The sequence below is a fragment of the Emericellopsis cladophorae genome, assembly GCF_022114955.1.
Source record: "Emericellopsis cladophorae strain MUM 19.33 chromosome Unknown NODE_4_length_1054762_cov_117_872525, whole genome shotgun sequence".
NCBI lineage: Eukaryota > Fungi > Ascomycota > Sordariomycetes > Hypocreales > Bionectriaceae > Emericellopsis > Emericellopsis cladophorae.
In genome coordinates this window covers 346524-359417 of record NW_026250929.1, presented here as the reverse complement: position 1 = coordinate 359417, position 12894 = coordinate 346524, and the positions used below count along the sequence as shown (strand labels likewise).

Below are 12894 nucleotides of genomic sequence, written 5' to 3'. Positions count from 1 at the left end.
TCCGCGATCTCGACAAGGCAGCAACAGATTCCAAAGTCACCATGCCATCAACTCAATCAGCCAAAGCGCTCTTGCCGGACGAATAGGTGGACATTCTCAAGCTACATGATGGCGGAAAACAGCGCTTGTACGCCACTGATTCGATGTCGGATCTCACTCACTCTTCTTTCCTTGGCTCCAGGCTGGTGAATGTACTGCTCGACGGCTTGGAATTTATCAAACGGTCAATATCAGTCGACCTTGCACCCCTTAACAAGCGAACGACCGTCGCGCTAGTGTCACTCCAGCAGCGCTACTGGGCCCCTCCCTGCCTTGGGCCCTCGCATATCTCGTAACCCTGGCAGACCTCCGCTTTTCTTGGATTTCAGAGAGGGTCTAGTCGTCCTTGGACGGGGCGCATCCTGTTTGGGATCCAGTGGCCTATTGAGGTAGTGGGAATGGGTGTCTCCTTATTCACGCCGTGCACATTGGAATCAATGCCATCAAAATTGCGAACTGATCATGCCCTGGCACAGCGAGCGACCCCTGCTCCATTGCTGCGCACATGGCTGGCTCAGACGAAGACAGGGATTCCCCACCACATCAGCCCCATGCTAAGACAGACGCTAGTGCTTGGTATACATGAGCTATTTCTCGTAGCCTATCAGAAGCTCGAAGCTCGATATCTCGCCCTTCATCTAATCCACGGCGAGACGGGTACCCCAATACTGCCGAGTGGCCAGCATGTCCCCCCCCCCCCCCCCCGGGGTATTCCGGGGGTCTTTGGAAACTCCGTGTGCGTGTTGACGGATCGAACACGGCTTGGTCCAGAGGAACACAGCGTAGAGTGCGGAGTATGTTGGTGAAGTGAGCTGGAAAATACCACGGGCCAAGACATTGAAGGGTCAGTGTCCAAGTTGCACAGTTGCCAAACTCCATGTTGTTTCCGCTCAACGTGGCTCGGCGAGCACTATTAGAACGATTATGGTACACAGCGAATTCGGGTTTATTTCGCTATTTTGCTTGCACACAGTGGTCTTCCCCATAAAAATAACGAAAACCCCCGATCTTGGGGAGATCTGTTAAATCTTGCTTATAAATGCAGACAAAACTCGTCAAAGTACCACGTGCGTGGCCGGCTCCTTCAGCAAGGACCGACCAACTCCTCGGCAAGGACCTACTAAATAAATACCGCTTTTGGCCTGAAGTAAGCAAACACGTGACCTTCGCTAGTACGAAATCGCGTTCAGTTCGTTCAATGCCGTGTGTACATGACCATTCGTTATAACGAAGGTTTACTGTAATAACTATTCGGTCCCTTCGTTAGTATATGTGGGAGACGACCGCCAGGCTCAGATTACGTAGGTAGATAGATCTAGAGTGTTTGACGTGGGGTCCGGAGATGACGGTGGGTTGTGGGGTTGACGATACTTGGTTTCCTCGCCGCCATGCCCATGTCAGCTGGCTGCATTGTACGGACACTAAAAGGCCCGACTGAATAGACTCCATTATGCTAGACATTGCAGACGCTATTTGTTGTCTTGCAGGGGTCCTCAGCGAGTCACTCCGTAAAAGTCCCATCCTAGACCCCACGGGGCAAGCCACTTTCACGTTGACGATAGCCTCGCTTCCATGCACTCTAGCAATGTCCTGGTCGAGCCAATTCTTGCCAAGCATAGAGAACCAGGCCTGTTGGGAAAAGCGTGTCAAAGCTGCGCAAAAGGGAGCCGGGGAGACCACGGACTCCAGGCTTCAAAGCCCTGCAAACCTCGACCTTGGCGCGGTGTTATGTCGGTGGCTCTTTGATGATATCGCCAAAAACAAGCATATTATCAACTCTAACAAACGAGATCTCATCCCCGCCATCATTTATAGGCCTGTACATAACCCGCCGTGTTTCCTTTGATACCATGCACTGCCCATGCTTTCTCATTGCCCACCCTCTGTTGTTGTTTGAAACATGAAGCCAATCATTATAGCTGGAACGCTCGCCACCGCAGCCTGCGGGCTCAAGACAGACACGCCAAAGCCGGCCACCTATCCGTATAAGGACGCCTCGCTATCCTCCAATGACCGCGTCAACGATCTGCTTTCGCGCATGTCACTGGCCGAGAAGGTGGGACAGATGTATCATGCAAGATATCTGCCCAACAGACCCAAGGACATTTGGCCCCAGGTCACTGAAAAGCATTTGACACATTTCGTGTACACCGGTGGCGTGGATGATGTGGACGCTTTCATCGACTGGTACAATGAGCTACAGCAGATTGCCATTGACAACACAACCCTTGGCATTCCCATCACAATCTCAACCGATCCGCAGCATGGATGGACCCAGGATAGCGTGGCATCCAACACCGGCATGAGCTTCTCACGGTGGCCGGAGCCCATGGGCATTGTCGCCATGCGATCTCCGCAGAGGATGTTTGAGTATGGCGATATTGTCAGACAAGAACTTGCCGCGGTGGGGATGCGACAGGTTTTGTATCCACAGGTGGACCTTGCGACTGAGCCTAGATGGGGCCGGATGGGTCTCACGATGGGGGAGGACGCGGACTTGACGACTGGCATGATGCTATCTATGCTCGAAGGCCTACAGGGTGGCTCCCAAGTCACGAACAGTTCACTTGTTGCCACCGTCAAGCACTTCCCTGGCGGCGGTCCACAAGAGGTAAGATCAAGCTCAAGCTCACCCGCTTCATATTAGAATGCCAATTTGCTGACTTGCGCTCGTAGGACGGAGCAGATCCTCACTATTCGTGGGGCCGAAACCAGATCTACCCAAGCAACAACGAGGCCTATCACCTCCGACCCTTCGAAGCGGCCATCGCCGCAGGTGTTCCGCAGATCATGCCATACTACTCTCAGCCCAAGGGAAATGACTGGGAGGAAGTTGGATTTGCTTTCAACAAGGGAGTCATTCGTGATCTTCTCCAAGACCAGTTGGGGTTCGAAGGCATAGTCTTGACCGATTTTGGCATCCTCACCATGACGCCTTGGGGTGTCGAGGATGAGACACTCTTGGACAGGACCAGACTCGCGATTGAGGCGGGATGCGACATTTTTGGCGGCGAGACGAGTACGGAGCTTCTCGTTCAGCTTGTGGAGGACGGTCTGACTGCGGAATCGCGTATCGACCATTCTGTGGCGAAGCTTCTGAAACAGAAATTCGAACTGGGACTCTTCGACCAGCCTCTCGTCGATAAGAAAGCGGCACAAAAGCTTGTGGGCAATGAGGACTTTCGTCTTCTTGGTAACGACACGCAGCGAAGATCCTTTACCCTACTCACGAATCACGACAACATCCTACCACTTGGACGAAGAGCGCGAAAAGCAAAGATATATGCAGAGGGAATCCCGGTCAGCGTGCTTGAATCCTGGGGCCTGACGGTCGTCGAGCATGTTGACGAGGCAGATTATGCCTTTCTCCGCATGGGTTCGCCCAAGGAGACTCCTCATCCCACGAATCCCAACTACTTCAACAATGGGACTCTTGAATTCAACTCCACAGAACGAGCCCGACAAGCGGCCATCTACTCTCGCGTGCCGACCATTGTTGACATCAAGGCAGTTCGCGTCCCTGCCATACCTGAAGTCGCTGAGCAAGCAGCTGCTCTGTTTGTGAGCTACGGCAGCAGTCCAGAAGCATTCCTTGACGTTGTGTTTGGTATTGTGCCGCCCGAGGGGAGGTTGCCATTCGATATGCCGCGTTCCGACCAGGCTGTGGAGGAATCATTCGAGGACTTGCAGTTCGACACGAAGGATCCTGTGTTCCGATTTGGAGACGGTCTGAGTTATGGCACCAGGCCTTGCATCCCGAAACCGAGGCCGAGACCCGATCATTTGCCTGCGTCTACCTGATGACGGTCATCAGTGACGGTGCCAAGATCCATAGGGTATAATAGTTCTCTCCTGGTCAGATAGCGCTTGCCTGTTCCGCCTGTCAGGCTCTGTTGGCGGTTTCCCGCCATGAGGTCAAGGCTAGCAATGAGAGCCCCTAGCGTCAGATACATTGAATAAAGCGCGACTCTCCGTTCGATTCGAGCTGTCGAGTGACTAGGTATGAGAGCTCCTGCATGAACGTCCTTTGTAATAGGGGGACGAGACCTATCTAGAGACAGAATTTGTGTCGGATATGTTGAGACGTTTGGGCTGTCATCGCGCATCATGGCCCAAGGGACACTTCGCTCGGTGTTGTCATTGCTATTCGTCACCTTGGAGTTTGGGCAAAAAGGGTACAATGTTAGCTTCAGTAGCACGACGAAGAATTACCACTCTGTTCGTTTCAGCATTCCGCAACACTCGCCGCGTCACTAATAGAAAGATGTAGCCGATCGGAGATGGAAGCTGGAGGTGCTTCCACTTGCCTTCGGATGGGTCAAACTTTGTTTCAAAAGGGACAACCTCCGTGGTCACGATTCGCGAAAGGCTAAAGCTCGATCCACTACCACACGATTGGGGGTCCCTCCCCAATGCTTCTGGAGATCCCGAGGAACGTGTTTCATACGCGTGTTAGGTAATGCTACTTTCAAGGTTCGGAGCTAGTGCTTAACTAAAAAAGACAGTGCGACTCGTCGTACTCTGCTGTGCCATGGGTCTGGAACGTTGGCTGAACTTAGAGTCACTTCCGACCATGAAACCCCGGGACACCGCGTGCGTATAGTGCCTCCGTACGAGAACAATGTTGCCACGATGACTCGGGCGTTTGTGATGGTGTAATGTAACTAGGTTTCTCTCGCTCAGCACAGTCGTGTATCGGTCTTCACGGATGGTGTGAGGCTCCCCGGTCTGTGGGTTAATTGCGGAGTGCAAACTGCCGCTATTTGAATCCAGGAACGCGACCACTGGGAATTAGAATTGCGCGATGTTGAGCCTCCAAAAGCGGCAACTTTATGCGGATCATTGGACTCGCAGAAGTCCCCTACGGCTACCTTTACTAGTCCCACAGCAGCCTGTTCGCATGATGGAGGAGGCTTTTCCACCTGGAATCCGACGATTGGTCAATGAATCCTTCCGCAATACGGCTCGCCGGTCCTTCGCCGTTGCCTCTGTGGAAGACATTTGTCCCTCCGAAACGCATGAGCGGGAACGGCGCAAACTCCGCCGAAAGTTGGGTTACGGTGGTGCTGTGCAGATGTCCTCTCGCTGGTGTCGGCACTTTGCGTTTTGAATCCGCGACCCGCTGCTGGTCATGGGTAATGGTCTCATTCACAACGGACACGGTGCGTCGGTACAAGGCAGCTGCTGGCCTGCCGGTGATGTCGTCACCGGTGGGCTGATCCATTGCAGATAGCTCGTACCTCTGGTTCGTGGTTCCTGATCCATGGCTACCATCTGGGCCTTGTGTGAATAAGGCGTGACCGATTCGTGTAGCTTTAAGCGCCGCACCAGACGAGGAGCGTCGCTTGTCCAGGAAGGCCTCCATTCCAGTGGCAAAGGGTGAGTCCATTGTAACGCGAAGGTCCATACCCTGCTCCAGAGAGGCTTCCAATTCTAGCGTGTTCGGCCCCTGAGGCGCTTTGTATTCGTATGTGGTACTTATAGGATAGGCGAAGCGGGATGCTAGTCTTGGGGTCGAGCCGTGGTATGCTACACTAGTGCCAGTGTAGTTGGAGTTGACGTGATGCCAGTAGGCAGTGTTGCGCATTTTGCCGTCGTTGACCATGCTGAACGTCTGCGTCCAGTTGGCGGTACGAGGCTCATCGTGGACTGATGCAACCACACCCTGAACATTGATGTGTCGTCCAGCCGACTGTCTGTAGTCTATCGCAGTGGAATCCAGTACATCTATCTCGGAGATCCAGTCTATCTCTGATATTTCCACCTTGGGCGCTTGCGTTGGCTTGAGTTCGGCGTTGCCTAGCCACGCAAAGATCTTGCCGGATAGGACCCAGTTGGATCCCACATGGGCGAAAACCGGATTCGCTTTGTGGCTATTGTTGACTCCAAACACCTCAAGCGAGATGGTGTGTTCGTCGCCATCAGATAGGTAACCCAACCATGGCGTGACGTCCACTTCATACTCCCTCATATCAAAAACTTGGAGCCCCACCATCGGCCGATGCAAAGGGGGTGCTATGCCTCCAGTGAAGACCACGGGGAATGGCCACGCTAGGCCGGCCACTTGGCCGTCAATGTATATGCGAACCTCTCTCATGCTTCCCATCGCGGGCAATCTGGCGGCCTTGGAGGATGGAAAGGAATCCGCGGCGCGCTCGGGCACGTTTGACCACCAAAATTCTTCCTCAGCTTGGCCAGTGGCGGCCACGGTGAGAATCGCCCGGCCAATCTTTGGGGGAAGCTTGACCACCGCCGCAGCACTTGTCTCAGGGAATACGAAGGTACTGGCCTGGCCTTGCTTACTTCTTTTGGCTGACAGGGGTAAGATATGGTCAGCTGGACGATGTTCGCGCCGCATGTGGTCGACAACTGCCTCGAAAAATGTCACGTCGATAGTCACGTCGTAAAGACCCGTGTAAAGATCGTTGACCAGATTTCCTAGGTCAAAGATGACGGTCTGAGGTTCCCTCCAGAGGGAGTCAAATGGCGTCATGTCTTTGAGAAAATGCCAGGCTATGCCAGGCTGCGATGTTGGCTCTGCGGTCGAGGTCCTCCAGATCTCAATGTCTCCAAGCCACAGGGTCGCGAGGCGATCAAATTGGTGGCCTTGAGATTTGATTGTGACATTAATAAAAGCCTTGTTGAAGTCACATGCGGGCGGCATGAACTTCCTGACGAAGGGATGGCCATAGCTGTTGCCAAACGTGTGCTTGACCAATTGTTGAGTGCAGAAAGGGCGAACACCGCCCTGACCTGGCCCTCGCACAACCTGGTCTCCTATGGCGAGGCCCAGATGCGTTTCAACAGGATGGGTAACCTGAAAACATTCAAGCGTCTCGTTGTGCTGTACTGGCCAATGCGGATTTCGTGCTGCGTGCGTGAGAGTAGCACCGACACTTTTCTGCGCGTCTTCAGGCGATATTGTGCTACTGCGCACACCGTGAGCAAACCAGAGCAAGCTGAAGCAAAGCCGGCTCTTCATGTCGCTGTGTGAGCACGTCGGCGTGTATTGGGATTGTCAGCGAAGGAGAGCTCATAGACCCCCTCGCAAGGGTAAGGACTAGCCAAGTCAGAAAATGCATGCCAGTAGAACAAACTCGCAATGCCCGAAATATGTGCTTACCTGAGCAAATGTATACGTGCAGAGTGAACTAGAGGCTACGAGAAGTCAGCAACGAGAGGAAGGGGCGTGTTCTCTCAATTGAGCGTCAAAACAACAGCGCGCCCGAGCGACATGGAGAAAGAATGCACAGATAATATAATCGATGCGACACTGGAGCGCAGATGAAGGTATATCGTAGATGTTAACATAACGTGTAGTGATTGAACCTACGTTGTTGTTGACAGAGAGTCAGGACTCGGTACCACCTGCACGTGACGGGCACGTCAGTGCAGGAGCGAGTTTGGGTCCTTGCAAGTTGGGACCGAGTTTCGAAATGATACATAAAATCGATCATGCGTCATATGAGGATTTCGATATGGAAAAAAAAGGGCAATAGTATTTTATGTAATTGAGAACGCCTCTCAATGCCAGTCATTATCGTAAGTACCGGGACTCCCTTGCCCACTGTCTGTTGTAAGTTAGTATGTTGCGGAAACTTCCTGTTCCATCAGGGTATCATCGTGACCCCAGCAAGTCTAAGGTATCATCAGAACCCAACGCGCACGCCCCCCTCCAAATTCCCGAGCATTCCCGTCTAGCGGCTAGAACCCCGATGCACGGACGAGGGCTCGTACGGTACCCATAGGCGGGCTACTGTGATATCCCCACCAGCATCGTCGTCACCAAATTTTTTGTTTTCTGTTGTTTGAATCGTGTCATCCACCAATCCGTTCAGTCGATTCAGCCCCGAGCATGGTCCCAGTACCGCCCACGCGCACGCGCCGCTGTCTCGTTGCCGACGAAGCGGTGCTGGAAGTAGTTGAATATAGAGAACTCCTCGCGGGTCATAACGTATGTGTTGGGTGCCGCCTGCACCCTGGACCATATTTGGCCGAGGGCGCTGTCCAGGATCTTGCCAATGGTCGGGTCCGAGGCGCCATCTGGGCTCTCGCGGGCAATTTCGAGGGCCTGGACCACCGATGGGTCGCTGGCGTAGGAGACGGACGTGTTGGATGTGGCGCTTGACGCGGTCGAGGCGACCGAGGTAGCCCTCGTCAGGGCTGGTTCAGCGTACACGCGATGAGGCATGGAGCGAGCGCGCTGGGCTTTGTGCTGATGGCTGTGATGTTGGTGTTGATGTTGATGTTGGTGTTGGGCCTGGGCGTAGTGGCTCTGGCTATGGCTGCGGTGTGGGAGACCAGCTTGATAGAAGTGCGGTTGCTGCTCGTTGCCGATGTTGTAGTGTGGGTGGTGAGGATGCAAGGCGAGCATTGTCGGAGGAGAGAAGAAATTAAGGGTAGACGATGGCGGTGGTAGGTAGGAGGTAGGTGCCCTGGTCATGTATATACTTGTGCAGCTATATGCGCAAGTACACGGACGGGACAGACGACGTGAGTGAATCAGTCGACAAAGGTGTGTGTGCAAACGGGCCGGGCGCCTGTCAATCTGACTGACTGACTTTGTCTTGCAAGCGAGACGGCAAGGACAGGGATTGTATGCCGGTGGGCTGGGATTTCAGGACTTGGCGGATGATGGCTTGCAGGGTATGTGTGGGGGACGACGTATGTAGCGAATACTGGCAACTGCAGTAGATTGATGATGTTAATGATAATACTACCGTGGGAGGGCTGAGGCGAGGAGGAGCAACTTGATGACTTGGTGACGCAGCGGGCCGAAGAGGAAGAAACGTCGATTATATACCTACCTTTGAGTTCGGGAGAAGGTTTGGGTAGAAAAGCGTTGCACAAACAAACTTTACCCGGCAGTTGACAAAAATACAAGGTGGCTAGCAAAGGAACTGGTCCCCTGGACGCTTGGCGGGATTCGGAAACAGAGTTTCGTCTAGTATAGGCGTAGCGCTGGTCTACTCACGCATATGACCTGCGTCGCCTGTAGTGCAGCTAGTCATGCCAGATTGTCATTAGTCCCGAGAGGTGTACGTATCGATCCATAGCATGGCGGCCAGAAGCACAGGCAAACGCCGCCATGTTTCATGTCGGGGTCTAAGGGTGGACCAGTGCCTCCAGCCTTGATCGGAGCCGGAGCGTGGCCGACGAGCACGATTATGCACTTGAGCGCGCACACGAGCGGGCATTTTAGGTATAGCTACCGATCGTCCTGATGCTAATTAATTAATTAGCCTGAGCATCCCGCTGTGGAGAGACACTCGTCCCATTGGGGTCTGGACCCAAGGACCGGGTTACCAAGTATAATTTACTGTTCCGTTCGATGGCCTTGAAAGGGCCACGCGAACATTTCTGGGGGAGGCTGTGGAATGCGTTCCCAATGCCCTCGGGCATGGAGCGGGATGATGGCCCAAAGCGCTCGCTCCACCGTTGGTTGTTCTAAATCGGGGCTCTAGTTTCACGCACCGAGAGGGTGTAGTGAATTAAATATACCTTGCCATTGCCGTTTCCCGGTAGCGTGCAAATGACGTGGTAGAAAGAGCCAGACTTCCAATCACCAAACGTCAAAGCTATTTTGAGTTTTATTGTGATCTACGATTCACCTATTTAGCCTTTCGGAGGCAATGGGCCCCACGACAGCGTCGCGTTCTCGCATTTCGAAATCAGAAGTTCAGGGTCCGGCGGCAAACATGCTGGCACGGAATTATTCCAGTGAGACTAACTACGTACGTCCCTACTTTGCCTGACTCGGCTCCTGGCTCAACCCAAACGATCCAGTGTCGGTGACGTCCCCACAATGGGCTCTTCGAGTTGAAGACATCTCCTCAACGAGTCATACATCGTGCCACGTCGGCAGCGAAGGTCCGCTTCGACTGACACATTTATCGCTCAGTACGGAGTATTCAGTATCATACCAAGTACTACTACCTAGGAACAAAGTTTGGAGGCGTAAAATCACTTTGATCCCCGATGCAGGGATCCTATTTGGGCCCTTGGAGTGGTCTGGTGGGACGCTGGCGAGATCGTCGGATGGGATACGACCGAGTTGGAAAGAGGCTTCCGACCCCAAATCAACTTACCCTGCACACTTCAATCGCAGCTACGCACCAGGTACCATCCATCGATCTTCGCCTACTGAAACTCAGAGACCCTGGTTGGGGCGGCAGTGTGGCGCTGAAGGCGTCGCAAGAAGGCCCATTTCTACTCAAGTATAATACAAGGAGGCGCATTCCTAAGTCCGTACCTGCCGACAGTCCGACGCTCTGGTAGAATGTGCGGGTCCATGATGTGGGTGAATGACCGAGGTGGCTTGGACCGCTCACTCGGAAACATCAAGAACAATTCGATAAATGTTCTGGAAGCACTAGTTCAGCGTAGCTACTCGTCCTCTGGCCTTCAGCCTGGCGTGCACGCACATTGTCAATGGGATTGACGCACGGTTCTGATATGTAGCCAAACATTTGACTGGCATCAAGCTCAAACTGGCCAAGAAGGGACACGAGACGCTGCAGATATTGGCCCATGATAGTCAGGTAGTCAAGCCAAAGGTCTCGGCTTGGGATTGAACAAACTTCGGGGTCCACACCAGCGATGCCATGGACCTCAACCAGCGTTTGAATAGTCCGACTTATAATTCGTCTGGTCAGCATTCCAGTTGGAACCGTGCATACAATGCCGGCCCCCAGTCACTTCCAGACACGTGGTTCTACTGTCGTCACTCTTCCTTGGCTTTAAGGGTCCCAGGCTTCCAGCAGCTCGCCGTCGGAGATCGCACAAGCACAGGACAACGAGGGAGAGTCGCTATGAGTATGGACTGCCAAAAGTTTAGCCTAAAAGGTCAGCGGAGCAATACCGCTTGCATTGTACCTGTTGTACCCCTTTGGAGCGTTGAGGCTGAAATTCAACCAGGGGGGTTGCGAACTGGACACAGTCTATAGACATGGGCTTGTAGCATGCAAGCGTGCTAATGAGTAGCACTACGGGACGAACGACTGTAAATTCCGCACATGCAGCTGAAGTAGACAGTGAAAAGGCGGTGAGGTTATTGAGGGTGAGGTGAAAAGAAGTCGGCCTTCTGGCTGTTCATACTCTCCGGAAATTAAGCTTTAATGGTTGCATCGCCTGTCGACATGGTCGTCGGGCTTTAGTCCAGCCCCGGAACACGATCGATATCATGCCTGGTACCACACCCTCCCCACCGACTGCGATCCCTGCCCCAGTCATGACGTCCCACAAGCGCCTCTTGGCAACTTCAATGCAGCACGGAGTATTTGTTATTCTCGTCGTGAGCCACCTACCAGACCACGGCTGGAGCTTGGGTACAAGTGTTCATCACTGATCAGCAAAAGGTCAAATCATGAGACCGTGTGCCCGTGGTCTCAATAGCGCTTTCGGGAGCTATTTCTTTTTCTGGGTTGGCATTGCGGAGCTACGCAAAGTTTGTCTCGTGCATTCGGCTATGATTATCACTCTTCATGTTTGCTGGACGGTCTACACGTCCAATGGGGAAAGTAGCAGACAATACGGATGGTCGGCGATTCTCGCTAAATGTACCCAACCGGGTGTGACCGCGCTATGTCATTTCCATGCGCTTTTGGTGGTGCCGTGCCGTGCTCTGTGCTCGTTGCGCAACACCTGTAAAAGGTCCTACCCGGACACAAGGACGGTACTCATCACCGCCGGTGACAACGTACGCTGATATACTTGCAGTAGTACTAAAGTACTTGTTCAAGCACACAACCCAATTCTCAACCCAATTTCCAACCCCAAGGGATCGCTTTGCGTGACTTCACCACGCTCTGCTATTCGGTGTCTGTCCCTAGCCTACCCTACGGATACTCGATGCCCGACAGCGCGCGAGCTCCACAATCCTGACGCAGTGCAGAATAGAGTTTAATAGGATGCATTTGCCAAGACAGCATGGGGCGATGACCACCACATGGCCGCTGCTCGCAGCTGCCCACAGGCGCTTCCTACCGTACAAAGGACCAATTGAGTTCCCAAACCTGTATTAAATACTATGCACCTCGACGGCTGGACGGCCCATGTGTCAAAAGCGGACGGGAGCAAGCCATGTTCGTGTCAAGGACTTGGCGGGCTGGCACTGTTGAGCATCATCACGATCTGCCTCACCGCGGGCGTACACGTGCGCCTGGTACTGGCATTATGCATAACCAGACGAGGTCGGAACCACTTCCGCTGGTGTCATTCCTAAAGAGGCTTCCATCATCCGACGGGCTCGATCTGCCTGACTCGGAGCGTTCGTCCCTGTGGGTATCTGGACGATTCATCAGGCACAATGTGCGGTGTATTATTTATTATAATTTTTTTTGCGAATCATCAATTGCGGCTGTCTCGCTGGCCAGCAGTGATCCATCCATCCGTCAGGGAGCCACCGACTATCCGACCGGACTCCATCGCCGTTATCTCCTTTTTGTTCTGACTAATAGCGGGTTTGCGCACATGGGCGGCTCACAAGACGTGCCGCAAGTGCATCAACATACCCCGAAAATTAATACTAGACACCATATTATTACCATGTATATTCGTTTGGGTTGTGCGGTGAATTCCGCCACCCCCACAGGCCACGGCTGTCCCTACATGTGCGCACAAGTACAGTACGTGTGTCAACGGCACTTATGCAGAGTCGTAGACTGTGATCAGACTGTGCAGGGATTTGGTGACTGCAACCTCACCGGCCGAATCGCGGCACACGCAGGCTAATGTGGTGATAACCTGTAACGAACTACTGTTCCGGTGAAGGAGGGGTGTGCCACCTCACTGCAGCAGATCATACTCATTTGATGGATGAGCAGGGCGAGTAAGCGCCGGCCGACGAACAGGGCC

General features: G+C 53.3%; 3 protein-coding genes across 3 annotated transcripts; 1 reads left to right on the top strand and 2 right to left on the bottom strand.

Moving 5' to 3' along the window:
* Positions 1-1939: 1939 nt before the first annotated feature.
* On the top strand, positions 1940-3840 carry J7T54_006486 (periplasmic beta-glucosidase/beta-xylosidase; the record flags this gene model as incomplete). The annotated part of the gene is made up of 3 exons (XM_051502922.1): positions 1940-2422; positions 2474-2650; positions 2716-3840. 3 exons carry the CDS (start codon positions 1940-1942, stop codon positions 3838-3840), a joined length of 1785 nt encoding a protein of 594 aa, XP_051365297.1.
* A 1075-nt stretch (positions 3841-4915) lies between these two features.
* Positions 4916-7021, bottom strand: J7T54_006485 (peptide-N4-(N-acetyl-beta-glucosaminyl)asparagine amidase A; the record flags this gene model as incomplete). Its single annotated transcript, XM_051502921.1, has 1 exon — positions 4916-7021. The coding sequence occupies one exon, from the start codon at positions 7019-7021 to the stop codon at positions 4916-4918; it is 2106 nt and encodes a 701-aa protein (XP_051365296.1).
* Positions 7022-7882: 861 nt separating this feature from the next.
* On the bottom strand, positions 7883-8413 carry J7T54_006484 (uncharacterized protein; the record flags this gene model as incomplete). The annotated part of the gene is made up of 1 exon (XM_051502920.1): positions 7883-8413. One exon carries the CDS (start codon positions 8411-8413, stop codon positions 7883-7885), a length of 531 nt encoding a protein of 176 aa, XP_051365295.1.
* Positions 8414-12894: the final 4481 nt, after the last annotated feature.